General features: G+C 37.9%; 1 protein-coding gene across 3 annotated transcripts in view; it reads right to left on the bottom strand.

The window, feature by feature from the left end:
- LOC150083665 (protein lin-54 homolog) overlaps nt 1-17,370 on the bottom strand; it is a 270,775-nt gene that overhangs the window by 132,023 nt on the left and 121,382 nt on the right. For 2 of the 3 annotated variants that reach the window (XM_090378108.1, XM_090378106.1), the window contains exon 4: nt 4,847-5,054. In XM_090378108.1, the coding sequence (XP_090234234.1) occupies nt 4,847-5,054 (208 nt within the window). The remainder of the gene's footprint in view (nt 1-4,846; nt 5,055-17,370) is intronic. The other variant, XM_090378107.1, reaches the window with a different exon arrangement.

Below are 17,370 nucleotides of genomic sequence, written 5' to 3'. Positions count from 1 at the left end.
ATGCCATAACTAGACTTCTGTTGGCCCCCTCACAAAAATTAAAGGTGGAATTTGTAAAATTGAAAAATAAAGAACACACTCAAAAATTATTCAAATCATAATTATTTTTTTAAACTTTAAGGACTAGTACATTATTTATATAAACTTAAGAGTTTTGACATCATTACCTGATGATATTTACTTGATATATTTTTGTCTATAATGTCTGATGTTTTTTATCTTTTAGTACATCTTGTTCCATTTATTAGTACATTTATTTATTACGAGGGGTTTCCGAAAAGTAAGGTAACGCATTTTTTTAAAAATTATGGTGAAAGGGAATGAGATGAAATGCGGTGGACAGATAGACCCATTAATAACATTCAAAAGGACCGGCAGTGCAGTGTTGCGGGACTGTCACAGCACAGCCGATTCCAGTTTAAAAATGACAGTTACCATGCGAGTATGGCCCAAAACAGGTGTTTGTGAAGTTATTCACTTTTTGCAAGCAAAAAGGTCTTCACCAAGTGACATTCACCGTGAACTGGTTGCTGTGTATGGTGAAAAGGTGATGACAAAGAAGCAGGTGTGTTTTGGCGCAATGAATTTAAAGTGGGCTGTGTTGACATTGAAGATCGACACCAGGCAGGCAGGCCTTCATCGAGCAAGACAGAAGACAATATTTCACGCATTAAGGGCATCGTTCTTGAAAACAGGCATGTGAAACTGCATGAAATTGCACAAATAGTGAATGTGAGTAAGTCGACTGTTCACAAAATTGTTCACGATATCCTTGGCTTTCGAAAGGTGTGTTGCCGCCGGGTGCCCTGACAATTGTCAGAGGAGGACAAAGCAAAACACATGGGGATGTGGCTGGAGAACTTGTTGCGATACAGCGACGAAGAAGAGAGGATTTTCTCGCTCACACAGTCACAGCAGACGAAACGTGGGTTCATCACTTTACCCCAGAGAGCAAACAAGACCCCTTGACCTGGAAACATCCACAATCTCTTGTGCGCAAAAAATTCAAAACTGTTCCCACTGTCCGAAAAGTCGTGGCCACAGTGTTCTGGGATCGCCAAAGCGTTCTTTTGGTGATTTCTTGCTGAAGGGTTGTTGTTGTTGTTATTTGGTTTTTAAGAGCATTAGCAACTAAGACCATTTTGCTCCAGGATATGCGGTGGTCATTCCCTGACCTTTCCGCATCCTCCATATTTGGTGGTGACGGGCTCGAACCCCGGTCTAATCAAGAAGCTTGCTGAAGGGAGGAACAATCAATGCACAGCTTTACTGTGCAACGTTGGAAAAACTGAAAGTCAACATTCAACGCAAATGACCAGGACACCTGACAAGCGCCGTGATTTTGTTGCATGACAATGCAACTCCACACACTGCTCACACCACTCGTGAGTGGTTGCACCGTAATTGTTGGGAAACTGTCACATCCCCCATACAGCCCAGACTTGGTGCCTTCAGACTTCCACTACACCAAATACACTACACTAAGGAACTTGGTGTAGTGTATTTGATGATGTAGTTACAATGCCAGTCATAGAGTTGACATTTGCTTGTGAAGTAGATACACTCGTAGGTGGCTTTAGAACAGTCTGCTATTATAAAAGGAAAAAAAAAATTAACGTCACAGGAAAACAAATTCACTTTTAGGAAATTGACTTCATTCAACGAAGGTGTTTACCTTTCAGGAAAGCATTTCACCACGGATGAGGAAGTTCATCTACGGTGCGATGTTGATTACTACGTGTGGGCACGGACTTCTTCAGTACTGGTATTGATAAACTAATCCATCGTTGGTACAAGTGCATCAATAAAACTGGAGACTTTGTGGAGAAGTAGTGCATGTTCACTTATTTCTTGGCGTGTAATTTCAACTTTGTATTATTAAACATCATAGAGAGAAAAAATGTGTTACCTTACTTTTTGGAAACCCCTCGTAACTATCAAGAATAGATTAACTTGATCCTTTTCATTAGAGAAATTAAAGAAGCTGCATTTGTTGAAAGAAAAATAGCAAGAATTCCAGTTGTGGACAAAGTAGAATCAAGTAGATTAGAGCACAAAATCTCTGAAATCGTGTGGGATCCTGAAGATCCCATTGCACCCAGCAAGTAGGAGTAGCAAATTATAGATAGACTAATAAATAAAAAAATAATAAAAAAAAATAGTAGAAATGTAGTATTCATTCAAATTCCCACAAAAACCAAGTGGTAATTGTTCGAAAGGTTTTAATATCTCATTAATTTCTGCCTTTCTTAATTAGCATTAGCATTAGTAGAGGCATTTGATGCAAGAAAGCAAGCTTATGCAGCATCAGCAAAAAAAAACACTTCCACTTCACCCCTCTGTTCATTCGAAATACCTGTCCAGCTGAGCCTTAAACTTATTTAGGCTGTCAACTTCCACGACAAGGGATCGAAGTCTGTTCCACCAACCAATCACCCGCTGGCTAAAGGCAAATTTCCGAACGTCTATCCTACATCTGTCTTTCCTCAATTTGAATTTATGCCCTCTCAGGTGATTATTCTGAGCAAGAGGAGAATCCCATCAGCATTGAGCATGCTCAAACCATTCAGGGCTTTATACACCTCTATCAGATCACCTTGCTGGAGCCTAGTCTCCAGACACTGTAATTTGAAAAACTTAAGCCTTTCTTTGTAAGAGCACCCCTTTGTTTCATTCACTAATCTTGTTGCCCTTCTCTGTACTCGTTCCAGCAGCTCTACATCCTTCTTGAAATGAGGCCTCCAGACCTGTATACAGTACTCTGTATACAGGTCTTCCATGTGCAACAGTATCAAATGCCTTTCTAAGATCCAAGTATATAATATCAAAGTAATTCCCTGCATCCAGTTCTTTTGTGACTGCATCATAGTATCCAATCAAATTGGTCAGGCAAGACTTGCCCTTAACAAAACCATGCTGTGTCCAAGCTATAACTGAAGTCTTGTCTAGATGATCCTGCAGTGCTTCTTTAACCAGTGCCTCCATTAATTTTCCTGGAACAGAAGTTAAACTCACAGGTCTATAATTACTTGTGTCAGCCTTTGATCCTCCTTTGTGAATTGGGGTCACATTTGCACATCTCCAGTCTGTGGATACCTCCCCTGAGTCCAAGGAGGCTCTCATAATTATGGCTAAGGGTTTGCTTACTTCCTTTACTGCCTCCTTTAATATAACTGGATAGGTCCCATCCACCCCAGGTGCCTTTCTTGTGTTTATCTTCAACAATTTCTCCTCCACTTTACTCTCAGTTATTACTAGATTCTCAATCTTACTGCCAGAGTTGAATACACCTCTGGCATTCCCCTCGCTGAATAACTCCTCATGTGTGAATGTCGATGCAAAATATTCATTCAGTTTGTTAGCTACCTGAGCAGGATCATCAACAGTTGACCCATCGATGTTTTTCTTTGCATCCCTTGCAAAAGATTTCTCATAATCTGCCTTCACCTGCCTAACCTCCTTTGTAACTTGGTTACTGATCAACTTGTATCTATCATAGGCTTCTGTGTCACCTGTTAATTTGTATGTATCCCATGCATTTTTCTTCTCTGCCATATGCCTCATTAGTTCATCTGACATCCATTTAGGCTTAAACTTTGAACAATATTTCTTAGTTGGTATGTAAAGCCTAATAGTAGCTTCCAAGATAAGTTCTTTGAATGCTTCACATTATGAATTTGCTGTTGGTAACATCATCAGTTGGTCCCACTGTATAAAATTTAAATATTGTCTCAGTCCATCGTAGTCGCCTTTACGAAAGCAATAACCCTTCCCTTTACCCCTAATGGTAGTTACCTCTTTAACTAAATCCCACATCAGTACACTGTGATCACTGCCACCTAGTAGTTCCTTTATCTGAAAATTCTTAATACACAAATGACCACTGCTGATAACCAGATCAAGAGTATTACCCTCTCTTGTTGCCTCTCGAACATGCTACTGCAGAAAACAATCATCCAATAAATCCACAAAAGCCTTGCTAGTGTGTGAGTGACCAGCCCCCAAATTCCAGTCAATATCTGGGAAATTAAAATCCCCCATTATAATACTCTCTGATTTACTGGCCCACTCTATTTCCCTGTACAGTTTCTTATTATACTCATCAGAGTCATTAGGCCTACAGCACACTTCTACTCTCAATTTTGATCTCCCAATGCTTATGTCACACCAAACTGACTCGACAGTGCACTGTCCAGCGATGTCGACTGGCTTCACTTCCTTGGATTTTGTGTGTTTCTTAACCAATAGCATAACCCCCCTCCTCCCTTCCTATCCTGTCTATCCTTTCTGTAGACGTTGTACTCCCCAAATTCCAGTTCTGCATTCCTTATATCTGTGTGACACCACGTCTGATATCCCAACAATATCTGCCTTTGATGTTTTGAGCAATACCTCAAATTCATCATATTTATTTACTAAACTCCTAGCACTGGTGTACACGAAGTATACATGCACCTGTTTCTATTCTTAGCTACCCTAAACACAACCCATGTGTTTACTTGTACCGCAATGACTCCCAGCAGTCTCTGAAATATCCTGCATCTTGTTTTTCAGGCTTCTGCTCATTCCAATAGAAGCAGTGCAAGAATCTCTTTCACCTCTGCCAGTGGCTACTGTTAATCTCTTAGTCTTTGTCTCCCTCCAAGCTAGCGGTTTTCCGACCCACCTAACACTGCCTCAATAGCATCAGCAAATATTCTTGCTGATGCAAATTTATGAGCAACAACTGAATTAAGAATGTTTTAAACTAAAAACTTGCAAATCTTCCAAAATACAAGGAGGAAGAAGTTTTTCATAAAATTTAAAAGAACAAAGAAGAATTTTAGAATACAATCTAAATAGTTACCAGTTGTGGTAGTTCCTTGGCCAGATGGAGCACTCACCAATCTGACATAATGAAATTTACTTCCAGGCACTTGAATCTGTTGCACAGAAGAAGCAGTAACTGAAGCAACTTGGTGTAGTGTATTTGATGATGTTGTTACAATGGCAGTCATAGAGTTGACATTTGCTTGTGAAGTAGATACACTAGTAGGTGGCTTTAGAACAGTCTGCTATTATAAAAGGAAAAAAAATTAATATTACAGGAAAACAAATTCACTTTTAGAAAATGATTTCATTCAACTAGTGACAAGAAGGCTATAATTCATTTATTCAAGTATTTCTATAAACCACAAATCCTGTTCTGGTTCACATGGTATCCATTCATGGATTTTATTTTATTGATTCTGTTTTGCTATTTTGTTATTATCATTATTTATCTTGTTACTCTACCTTACGATTGTGTCATATTACTATCCATGTGAAACCCCTGGCAGCATGTCATGATGGGTATATTGTATCATATCTGCACGTACAATAAAGATTTATTATCATCATTAGTTAAAATAAAATTTTATTATTGACAAAGTTATTTATAATAAATAATTTGTTGTGTTTATATTGTATGTACTTATGAGAAAGGTTGTAATAAAACATATCTTATTATAACCAATGGTGAAATTGAAAGATTTCAACGCTGTTTTTCTTTAATACATTTCATAAACTAGATGTCACTGAAAACTTATAAAGTTGTGAATCTGCATTTGCAATGCACTACAATAAAAAAGTAAAAATCGGTACTTTCACTGGTCTCAGTTTGAAGTAAAATCTAAACTCAACTTACTCTTGAATTAATTAAATGTGAATAACACTAATAAAACCATATGACAAGCCTTTATTCTATACAGTTAATAAGAGCACAATCTTTCTTGACTGAGCCTGATGACAGAATCCAATACTGAATCCACAGATATTATCAATTAAATGGTTCTATTTGAGTGGAAGTTTAGCCTATTTTTAATGTAATACTTTCTGCACAATAAAATTCACTTGATAATAATTCACATGGTTTAATCAGTATTATTTGTATTTAATTAATTCATTAAATGGAAACGTTTTGTCATTTTTCTTCAGCTATCACTCAACTCACAAGTCCTAATTACTTGTACAATTTCCATTTTAAAAGTTATTTATACTCAAATACTCCTTGTTAGAGATATCCTAATCTAGAATTTCCTATTTCGACAAGCTTTTTGCCACATTGTCAGGTTCAGTTGCAAACTTGATCACTTTCCCAATCATATAAATCATTTCAGTGATCTGATGTCTTGTTCATAATTCCAATTAGTTTTCTTTTAACAACTGTACAGATTCAAGTAGTAAGCATGATGAATTATTTGCTACTATTAATGACCTTAACAAATTGTTATCAACCAGAATATCAGGCAGCCTTAACTACTCGACTAAACACCCTTGATCTTTTCCTTATCAAATCTTACATAGCAGCAGTATATTTCTCAACTGCTTCTTATATCAAAATTTTAGAGATATTACTGAAGAGCAATATTCCAGACCTCAATTTTATCAAGGATTCAACTGATATTGAGAGCTTTTACATTAAGGAATCTTTAGTAGGTAGTGATAAAAAAGCATGAATAAAATAGGATCAACAGAGAGATATTTCAACAAGGTAGATGAAATCAAAAATAATTCATATGTATTCTAATAAACAGTCATCTGTAATTTCAAAATCACTAATTTCACATGGCTCAACCTCACTTGCATAACCTTTCCTCAGCATAAAGGGTCTTTAGTCAGTAAAGACCCTTTAAATTCATCAGTTGGTTTATCTTTCGCACACCTAGTACACAAGGATCAGATCCAATTTGATTTATTCTTCTTTGTATTTACTATACACAAAAAATTCCTGGTCCCCATTCTTTGCTCTCTTAGCCAGTGCTTTTTCATATGCAGGCTTGGCCTCCCTAGCCTCATCTGTGGTACTATAACATATTAACTTGTAGCTGTTGTAGGCTTCAGTACTTTTCGTTGTTTTGTAACTTTCCCATGCTATCTTTTTCTGCTCTATTAGACTGGCCAGCTCTGTATTCATCCTTTTTGGTATCCTCCTTCTGCAGTATTTTCTTAATGGTATATACCAGTGGTTCTCAACCTTTTTTGCCCAATGCACCCTTTTCATCATATGCCAGAATGTCAACCCCCCCTTTCCAAGATTGTCTGACTCAAAAGGTGCATTCCAAAAAGATAAAAAAGTGAAATATTTATCTTTATTTTTAATTTAATATGTGACACCGAATAAAGTGTGATGTCCTGTAGATTATGTACAATTCATAGAATGTAGTTTATAAAAAGATTAATATTCCAACAGTTTGAGCCTGTCAATCTTTGGTCCCAATTCCCCCCCCACCAAAACCCTAACAGAAGCAATAAAACAATAATTGTAATTATTGTTTTATTGCTTCTGTATTTATTGTTTTGAAAGTATTTCATGATTCTAATGTGTTCACCCTCCCTCTGCAAACTGCCCAATTAATAGATGCCATGTAGTGCCTTAAATTGTCAAAGTTCCCTCTTCTGAAATTAAAACCCGTGCCCTTACTTTTGACTACTGCAACTTCTTTCTTCATTTTCCAACTAATGACTGCATGATCACTACTTGCCAATGGATCCTGTGCTTTAAGCCCTGTGATGTCATCTGATTCGTTAGTAATGATGAGGTCAAGAATATTCTCACCCCTAGTACTTTCTCTAACATCCTGGTTATTCCAATCATTTAGTGGCAGACTGAAGTCACCCATAATAAGACATTCATGCTTGCTTGCTGATTACATCTCATCACACTCTTCTTAATCTTCTGGTCTGTAGATTACTCCCACTCTCATTATACTTTTGCTTCCAACTGACTCACGCCATACAGATTCTGTGCTGAGCCAGCAAAAGTTATTTTTTACACTCAGGCTGCTTTTGATAAGAAGCATGATCCCACAACTCCTTCTCTCTTCCCTAAATTCATTATACATACCATAGTGGAACTTGTCATCCCTAATTTTCAGGTGTTAGTCTTAGTATGTCAGCATTAGTTGTCCTAAACAGGAGTTTGAATTCAACCATTTTATTGACAACACTCCTGACATTAATGTATCCACAATTAAGACTAGGTATTTTTCTACAGTTTACTACCCTGACAAACCCCTTAAAGTTATATAGGCTTATTTCCCTAGCTTTATCTTTCTCGTTTCAAATGTTCTCGCTTGTTTCAAATGTTGCCATCCTTGGCCAACATCAGCTGTTGCAGCAACAAATTAGAATCCTTGGGACAGGTGCAAACGTTACTCTGACCCATATCAGGAGATAAACACATACACATCTATATTACCCTTCCCCCTCTCAACTAGCAGTTTCCCTGAATCCTGTATCCTCAATGATTCTGGCAAAATTCCTTGCACCACCTTTGTTAAAATGAACACTATCTCAACAAAACAGATTCCTTCTACCTACAGGTGTGAGCAATGCTGATAAAAAAAAAAAAATTCTCCCCTACAGCCTTGCAGATTCCCTCAAGTTTTGAGTTAATCCACTAAGCTTTCAACATATGATCCCTCCTATCATGTTTTGGCAGAATTGCAGACATATGCTGATCTAACTCATGGCATTTCTTCAGCATGGTCCTATATTTTATCCAACAAATAGTCAGTTTGTGTTCATTTAATATCATCAGTACCCACATGAATAATAATGCTCTTCCCCACCCCAAATCTGACAATCTGGTGGCAACATGATCAGTTGTTGATCCCAGCAAACATACTCTAGTTCTGGTCCACCCATCTTTATAGCAAAAAATTTTACCCATTTCCCTGACAATAGAGCCTTCCAATAAAACTAATTCTCCTTCAACCAGAAGAGTTTGCACTTGACTATTCTTTTCTTGGACCAAAATGGGAGGGGAGGGGATCACCTGATAAATCACGAGATGCTAGAGTCCCTGACGAGCTCCCAGTTACATTTGCTTCTAGGACAAGCACCCATTTTTTCATGGGCACATGCCAAAAGAGATTAAAAGTCAGGGCGATCCCTAATATAGATATGTAATATTATACAGAAATCAGTGTAATCAAAGATGAACCTAGGAGCACTAGACTTCAAGACAGGACTCAGTTTTAGGAGGATTAAAAAGTTAACTAAGTTATTTTTGCCCCATTGGAGAATTACCCAAAGATCTTCAGCTATCACTCAACATTTAAGGAATTGGTCATGGATTTTAAAGAAGCTAAAGCTGTTTATGCAGGACATGGTTTCTTAAACTGGAAGGTGGAATGTAATGTGCTATCATTAGCAAAACTATGGATAGGATTTCAGATCAGTGGAAGGTCATTAATATACATGAGTAAATGAACTAAACCTCAGGGAAAACCTGCATTAGTAGAAAAGTTTTAAGACAGAGAGCCACCTACCATCATCCACACTGAGCAGATAAAGAGAAAACTGCATACCCAATTACAAAAAACAGCCAACAATTCATAAGGTGAAAGCGTGTTTAGAAGACCTTTATACAAAACACAACCAAAAGCCTTAGAAGTGTCAGGAGCAGCAATTTCAGTTTCACAAAACTTTTCCATTAAATTTGTCCATAGATGGGCAACATAATATCACCAATATATCACTGGTTGATCAACACTAACAGAATCCACAGTGACAATCACTGATCAGATGGAAAGGTCAGATAGTTTAGTAGTTGGTGATTAATGGATTTCTCCATTACTTTAGAAAGAGCAGAAGTAAGTGCAATGGGATAATAACAGGATGGGTTTGTTTGTTTGTTTAGGGGTTTTATGGCACATCAGCATCTGAGGCTATATAACTGGATGGGAGGAATTTCCCACACTTTTTAGGAACTAGATAGATATGAGCAAATTTCAGAGCAGAAGGAAAAATAATAACGAAATAAGAAAGTGTGCAAAGGTGCAACAGAACAGGAGCAAGCTCAGAAGCAAATACATTAGAATACATATATACCCATTAATTGAATATACCCATAAATTAAAAATCTTGGGTACAAGATTATAAGTGCTAGGATGCAGAATTTTAAGCTCATGGGGGCGCCTCCGTAGCCAGGTGGGAAGGAGCAGCAGTGCGTAGCACACGCTTCTTGATTAGACCGGGGTTCTAGCCCATCACCACCAAATACGTAGGATGCGGAAAGGTCAGGGAATGACCACCACCGCATATCCTGGAGCAATATGGCCTTAGTTGCTAATGCTCCTAAAAACTAAATAACAATTAAGTAACAAGCTCATGGGAAAGATAAGTTTTTTGGAAATTTTTACTGTCTTTTTGATTAATTAACATATTAAATTGTGTTTTACAAATAGTTTAAATAGTCTTACTCACATTCGTTAGCTTATTTTTAAATTTAGCTAGTGATTTTGCAAATCACAACTTACTATTCATAACACTATTGTATCAGTGTTTTGATGTGAATATCATTGCATGTAACGAGTAATGTAGTGGAATAGTAGGGTTTTAATTGTGATATATATGTAGCTCGAAGGTTCTAATCACTTGTTTGGCATATATCTTTTTGTGTTTAGCTAATAAATTTTACTTTTAAGTAAGGACATAACTAATTTAACACTGCGATTGTAATGGTATAGCGTAATGCATATTTTGAAATTGATAGTAATAGGTATAATATAAAACGTTTTATATTATTTTTATATTCACCATATTTAGAAATTTATTAGATTAGTGTAGTATTGTAAATTAATCAATTAAATTTATACATTAAGACAGAGTAATAAACAAAATAATAAAATAATTTTATTATTTTCATCGTTAATCGATTATGTTGTATCTAAACAGAAATCATGCAACAGATTAAAGCAGCAAAGCAATGGGCACAAAGTAGTAGAAGTACTATGACTCGGGGGGGAACTGAAGGGGTGATTCTCCAAAGTATCACAACCTAACAAAAATGTGCAGCTTATGAAATGTTTGCAGACTTTCTGGAACAGGACACAATCCAACCAAGGGGGATGACTTTGTGTGTGCTAGGTGCAGGGAATGTGAAGAAATTAGACATCAACTCAGGGTTCTGATGGGCATTTATGAGAGTTTGAAAAGTAGGGTAGATGCCCACAAAAGAATTAAAATGGGGGCATCAAGCTCTCAGCTGCCCAACTCAATGCCAACACTTGTGCATCAGACAACACAAAGACTCCAAGGCAAAATGTACTGGTCTCACAAAAGTTCATTATTGTCAGTAACTCTACTGTCAGGGAAACGGAAAATATGTTGTGTAAGAAGAATAGGTAGAACAGGACCAGGGTATGTCTGCCAGAAGGCAAGAGTTGATGATGTTGTACAGCTGATATCATCTTTTAAGGGCACAAAAAAAATCACTAATGATATTAAGAGTAGGAGATCTGAGGATTTCTTTAATCAGTACAGGACAATGTTGGAAAAAAGTTGAGAGTTAGGATTAATTTTTGAAATTGTCAGATGCAAGGTGCCAGGGACTACCAGCCCTACAGGTCATCATGGAAAAAAAAAAATACATGGGCTGTGTTAGGGCAATTAAGAGTAAGAACACGTGCACGTATACTTGTATGTACACTAATGATAGGAGCAATGTAAATAAATTTGATGAATTTGAAGTACTGATTAAGTCATCAAACATTGTCATCATTGTAGGAATAGCAGAAGCATGGTGTCGCTCAGATATAAGTGATGCTGAATTTAAATATGAGGAGTGCAATGTATACAGGAGGTACAGACAAAACAAGGAGAAGTGGAGGGATTATGCTCTTAGTTAAGAAGCATTAATATGCTTCTTAGGCAGTGCATCCAGTTGACATGAGTGACGAGTGCAATGCTTAGTCAGTTTGGTGTGATAGACACATTGAGAAAATGAAATTGAGAGTAGAGGTATGTTATAGGCCCAATGACAGATGAGTATACGAAAACAGAGAAAGAGTGGGCCAAATGTCTCATAATGGGGATTTTAACTTTCAAGATGATGACGAATTTTTCGGATGGTGACTTACACAGTAACAAGCGGAAGCAATAATCTTGATCTGACTATCAGCAGTGATTCTTCATGCACTAAGAACCTATAGGTAAAACACACACTGGTTTTCATCAATGTACTAATGCGGATTTTTTTTTTTTTTTTTTTTTTTTTGCTTTGGTAAGGGTGAATACAGTGGATTCAGAGAGTTTTTAAATTCTGTGCAGTGGTACCAAGTGAAAATTCTAAATATGAAGTATTCAGGACGTAATTAAAGAAGCTGCTAGGCTTTTCATACCAACAAAGAAATACTGTTCAAGCCTTAGACCTAAATGGATGTCGATGAACTATTGAGACAAGTGTCTAAGAAGAAAAGTGCATGGGGTACATATAAATTATCAGGTGATACAGAAGTTTATGGTAGATATAAATTACTCTGTAATCAAGTCACAAAGGAGGCTAAGCAAGCTAAGGCAGATTATGAGAAGTCTCTAGCAAAGACTCCAAAGCTTTGAAAGGCATGAAAGTGTATAAAAAGCTTTTGGTGTGACATAAGCACTGAGAAAGGAAAAATGAGAGATGTGTGTTATAGGTCTAATGAATCTGATGAGTATAATGAGCAAATGTGCAGAGAAATAGAATGGGCCAGTAAATCAGAATGTCTTATAATGGGGGATTTTAACTTTCCAGATATTGACTGGAAATTGTGGGTTGGTCACTCGCACACTATGTATATATGTATGTGGCCTGTTTGTTGCAGCTTCAGGACCTGGGTCCGCAAATTGTCTCTATCTTGACTACAGAATCTGTGTAATCAGGGCTTGAAATGTGAGCAGCCAACACCTGAGCAACTACTGCCTGATGCCCATCCCAAGGCACGTGGAGCCGGACATAATCAACTATCTGCGCTTCGGTAGTACACTAAAATCCCACATCCACTGGAGGTAGTGCAATACCAGTGGATGCCAGCAATCCCATACTCAGGATGCCCAGTCCTGAGTACCAGCAGGGTAAAAAAAAAATAAAAATAAATAAAAAAAATAATAAAAATAATAATAAAAAAAACTAATAAGAATAAAAATAAAATATATCAATTAATAATAATAAATAAATATAAAAAAAAAAAAAAAACCACCAGTGGTTGACATCTCTGAACAACCTCAGAGATTAAAAGAATTCAAATCCAGGATAACTGGTAGGTGACACAGGGAACAGCTCAGCAAGAATTTGTTGAATTATCCAATGTGGTGAAGCATCTGCATTCTTCTGCTGAAGATGTTGTTGGGGTGAAGATTTGAAGGGCTTGAAAGTTAGTCTCATTTTCAATTAAGGCTTTAAGATTGACTTCTGAGATGTTCTGAACCTTATTTTTAAGTGTTGTCCGTTGTTCTTCATAGTTGGGACAGGACAATAGGATGTGGTTCCAGGATTCCTCTTCCCCACAGGAGCAATGAGGATCTGTCGCCAGTCCGAATTGGAACAGTTTCGCTTTAAGAACGCCATGTCCTGTTAGGATACAGGATGTGCTCATGGATGGGTAGAACCAATTACAATGTGGCTTTCATGGCAAAGGTGACATCCAGAATAAAAAGTCTGGTTACCGCTCCAGTGGAACTTTCATCCCATCTAACCTGCCAAAGGGAGAGGAGTTTATTCCATAGGTTTATTTTTTCCTGTTCGATATTTGTAGCAGGATTGCAGTCTATTCCAAGGAGTGAGGTTGGTAGGTCTTTTTTGTGTTTGTAGATGAAACCTCTATAAGCTATATACAGGTCCAGGGGAACGGCCCCAGATACAACCTGCAGTGCATTAGTTGATGTTCTTGTTACTCGTTGTGTCGTAAGCAGCATAGTTCTCTGCATGGAAAGGAGTTTGGCCCAGATTTTACTGTTAGTGATCCTATGGAACCAGACCCCCAGCAGCATAGGAGGCAATTGGCAAGAACACAGCTTTATAGTAGGGAGATAGGGTTCTTTTGGTGAGTCCCCAGTCCAAACATGAGATCCTGATGACGGCTGCAGTGAAGGCTTTGGTTTTGTTTGCTAAACTGTTCACATGTGGTTGGAAACTGAGCCTGTCGTCTAATATTATGCCAAGGTTTTTAGTTTGTGAAACATGGAATTTGCTTCCCGTGAATAAGCACTTTAGGGGGTCTGCGGTAATCTGACCTGTTTTTGAAGATCATTAGCTTTGTTTTTGTGTTTGATATTTTTAATTTATTTGTGAGGGTCAAGTTTACCAGGTCATCCAGGACAATCTTCGCATGGTCCTCAAGGGTTCTCCTGGATCTTCCTGCAATGAAAATAACCAAGTCGTCTGCATACGCGAAACTTACGCAGTTGTAAAAGCATCTGGTAAGCCACTGGTCACTCACAAACTAGCAAAACTTTTTTGGATTTATTGAATGACTGTTTTCTACAGCAGCATGTTCGAGAGGCAACCAGAATAAGTTTACATGATTATCAGCAGTGATTATTCATGCATTAAGAATTTGCAGATAAAGGAACCACTGGGTGAAAATTGATCACAATGTACTCGTACGGGGATTACTTAAAGATGTAACTACTTAGATGGAATTACTTTACGAAAGCACAAGGGCTTTTGCTTTTGTAAAGGTTGTTGTTTGCTGGTTTTTAGGAGCATTAGCAACTAAAGCCATATTGCTCCTGGGATATGCGGTGGTCATTCCCTGACTTTTCCACATCTTCCGTATTTGGTGGTCACGGACTTGAACCCCGGTCTAATCAAGAAGCGTGTGCTATGCACTGCTGCTCCTGCCCACGGAGCCGCCCTTTCGTAAAGATGACTACAGGGGTCTCAAACAGTTTTTAAATTCTGTACAGTGGGATCAACTGATGATGTTACTAAGGTTGAATTCTAAATGGGAAGCCTTCAGGGACTTAATCTTGGAAGCGACTAGGCTTTTCAATCCAACTAAGAAATACTGTTCAAGGTTCAGGCCTAAATGGATGTCAGATGAATTAAAGAGGATTGTGGCAGAGAAGAAAAATGCATGGTATGCATATAAATTATCAGGTGACACAGAAGCCTATGGCGGATATAAGCTGATCAAGTCACAAAGGAGGTTAGGCAGACGAAGGCAGATTACGAGAAATCTTTGGCAAAGAATGCAAAGAAAAACAGCAAAGAGTTCTTTACTTATGTAAACTCTAGAAGGAAAGGGATGAATCAGATTGGACCACTTAACGTAGATAGGTTGACTGTTGACGTTTAAGCTCAGGTAGCTGATACACTGAATGAGTATTTTGCATCAATATTCACACATGAGGAGTTATTCAATGAGGGGAATACCAAACGTTTATCCAACTCTAACAGGGAACTATGATTTTGTAATAACTGACAGCAAAGTGGAGAGAAATTGTTGATGTTAAGGAAGGCACCTGGGGTAGACAAGATCTATCCAGTTATATTAGAGGCAGCAAAGGAACTAAGCAAACCCTTAGCTACAATTATGAGAACTTCCTTGGACTCAGAGGAGGTCCCCATGGACTGGAAGTGTGCAAATGAATCACCAATTCATAAAGGGGGTTCAAAAGGTGACACAAGTAACTATAGACTTGTTAGTTTAACTTGTGTTCCGAAGAAAATAATGGAGTCACTGGTTAAAGAAGCATTGCAGAATCATCTAGACAAGACTGCAGTAATAGTTAAGACACTGCATGGTATTATTAAAGGGAGATCTTGATTGATCAATTTGATTGGATACTATGATATGGTCACAAAGGAACTGAACGTCAAAAATAATTTGGATTTCATACACTTGGATTTCAGGAAAGCTTTTGTACTATTGCACATGGAAAACTGCTGTACAAATTAGACAGGTATGGCATTAAGGGTAAGTTGCTACAATGGATAAAGGGATGTTTGAGTAGGAGTTGACAGAGAGTGGTGATCAATGGACACCGCTCTTCGTGGACAAATGTTATTAGTGGAATTCCCCAGGGTTTGGTGCTGGGCCCATTGTTGTTTTGTATATTTATCGATGATATTGATGAAGGTATATCAGGTTTAATGTCCAAGTTTGCAGATGATACAGAGGTTGGCAGGGTTGTTAACAACAGTAAAGACAATATGCTACAACTGGATCTAGATAAGTTGGGCAAATGGGCTGAGAAGTGGCAACTGAAGTTTAACATTGACAAATGTAAAGTACTGCATATGAGTAGCAATAACCGAAGAGGAACGTACCAACTGTGTGGTATTACACTCAGGGAAGTGGAAAGTGAAAAATACCTGGGGTAATTGTGCAGTCAAATATGAAGTTTGCTGAGCAGTGCAGATGGGCTGCCAATGCAAGTCATGGAGTCTTGTCAATGATATATAGAAATTTTTCTAGCAGGGACAGGGAGGTGATTATCCTGTTATACAAGGCAATGGTCAGGCCACACCTTGCAGAAATGGTCAAAAGAGTATTGTGTACAAGTCTGGAGGCCTCATTTTAAGAAAGATGTAGAGTTGCTGGGTTGAGTACAAAGAAGGGCAACAAGATTGGTGAGGGGAACAAATGGGTGCTCTTACCAAGAAAGGCTTAAGTTCTTCAAACTGCAGCGCCTGGAGACTAGGCACCTGCGAGGTGATCTGAGTGAGGTGTATAAGGCCTTGAATGGGTTGAGCAAGCTGAATGCTGATGGGATTCTTCCTCTTGCTCAGATTAAGAACCTGAGGGGGCAAAGATTCAAATTGAGGAAGGACAGTTGTAGAATAGATGTGCGGAAATTTGCCTTTAGCCAGCGGGTGGTTGATTGGCAGAACAGACTTCCATCTTTTTTTGTGGAAGTTGATAGCCTAAATAAATTTAAGGCTGAGCTGGACAGGCATTTGGAACAAATGGAGGGGTGAAATGGGAGTTTTTTTTTTTTTTTTTTTGGCCAATGCTGCTGCATAAGCTTGCTTTCTTGCATTATATGCCTCTACTAATGCTAAGAAAAACAGCAAAGATTTCTATGCTTATATTAACAGCAGAAAGGAGGAATTGAATCACATTGGGCCACTTAATGTCAATGGGTTAACAGTTGATGACTCTGCTCAGGTTGCTAACAAATTCAATAGGTATTTTGCATCTACAATCACACATAAGGAATTCTTTAGGGAAGGAGATGTCACAAGTTTATTAAACTCTAATGAGGAGCTAAATGACTTTTTTATAACCAAAAGGAAAGTGGAGGAGAAATTGTTGAAGATGGACAAAAAAGAGGCACCTGGGGTGGATGGAATTACCCAATTATATTAAGGGAGGCAGCAAAAGGGAAGAAAACAGTTATCCATAATTATGAGAGCATCCTTGGATTCAGGGGAGATCCCTATGGACTAGAGATGTGTGAATATATCCCAAATTCGTAAAGGGGGGATCAAAAGATGTGAATAATTAGACCTGTTAGCTTAACATCTCTTCCAGGGAAAAGAATGGGATCACTGGTTAAAGAAGTAATGTAGGACCATCAGACAAGTGTGCAATTATACTGAAATCACAGCATATATTTGTTAAGGGGCAGTTTTTCCTA

This window comes from Mastigoproctus giganteus, chromosome 7 (assembly GCF_048544385.1).
Source record: "Mastigoproctus giganteus isolate SK-2022 chromosome 7, ASM4854438v1, whole genome shotgun sequence".
NCBI classification, from domain to species: Eukaryota; Metazoa; Arthropoda; class Arachnida; order Uropygi; family Thelyphonidae; genus Mastigoproctus; species Mastigoproctus giganteus.
Note: the sequence above shows the minus strand (reverse complement) of the source record. Positions and strands in the feature narration are given on the sequence as shown.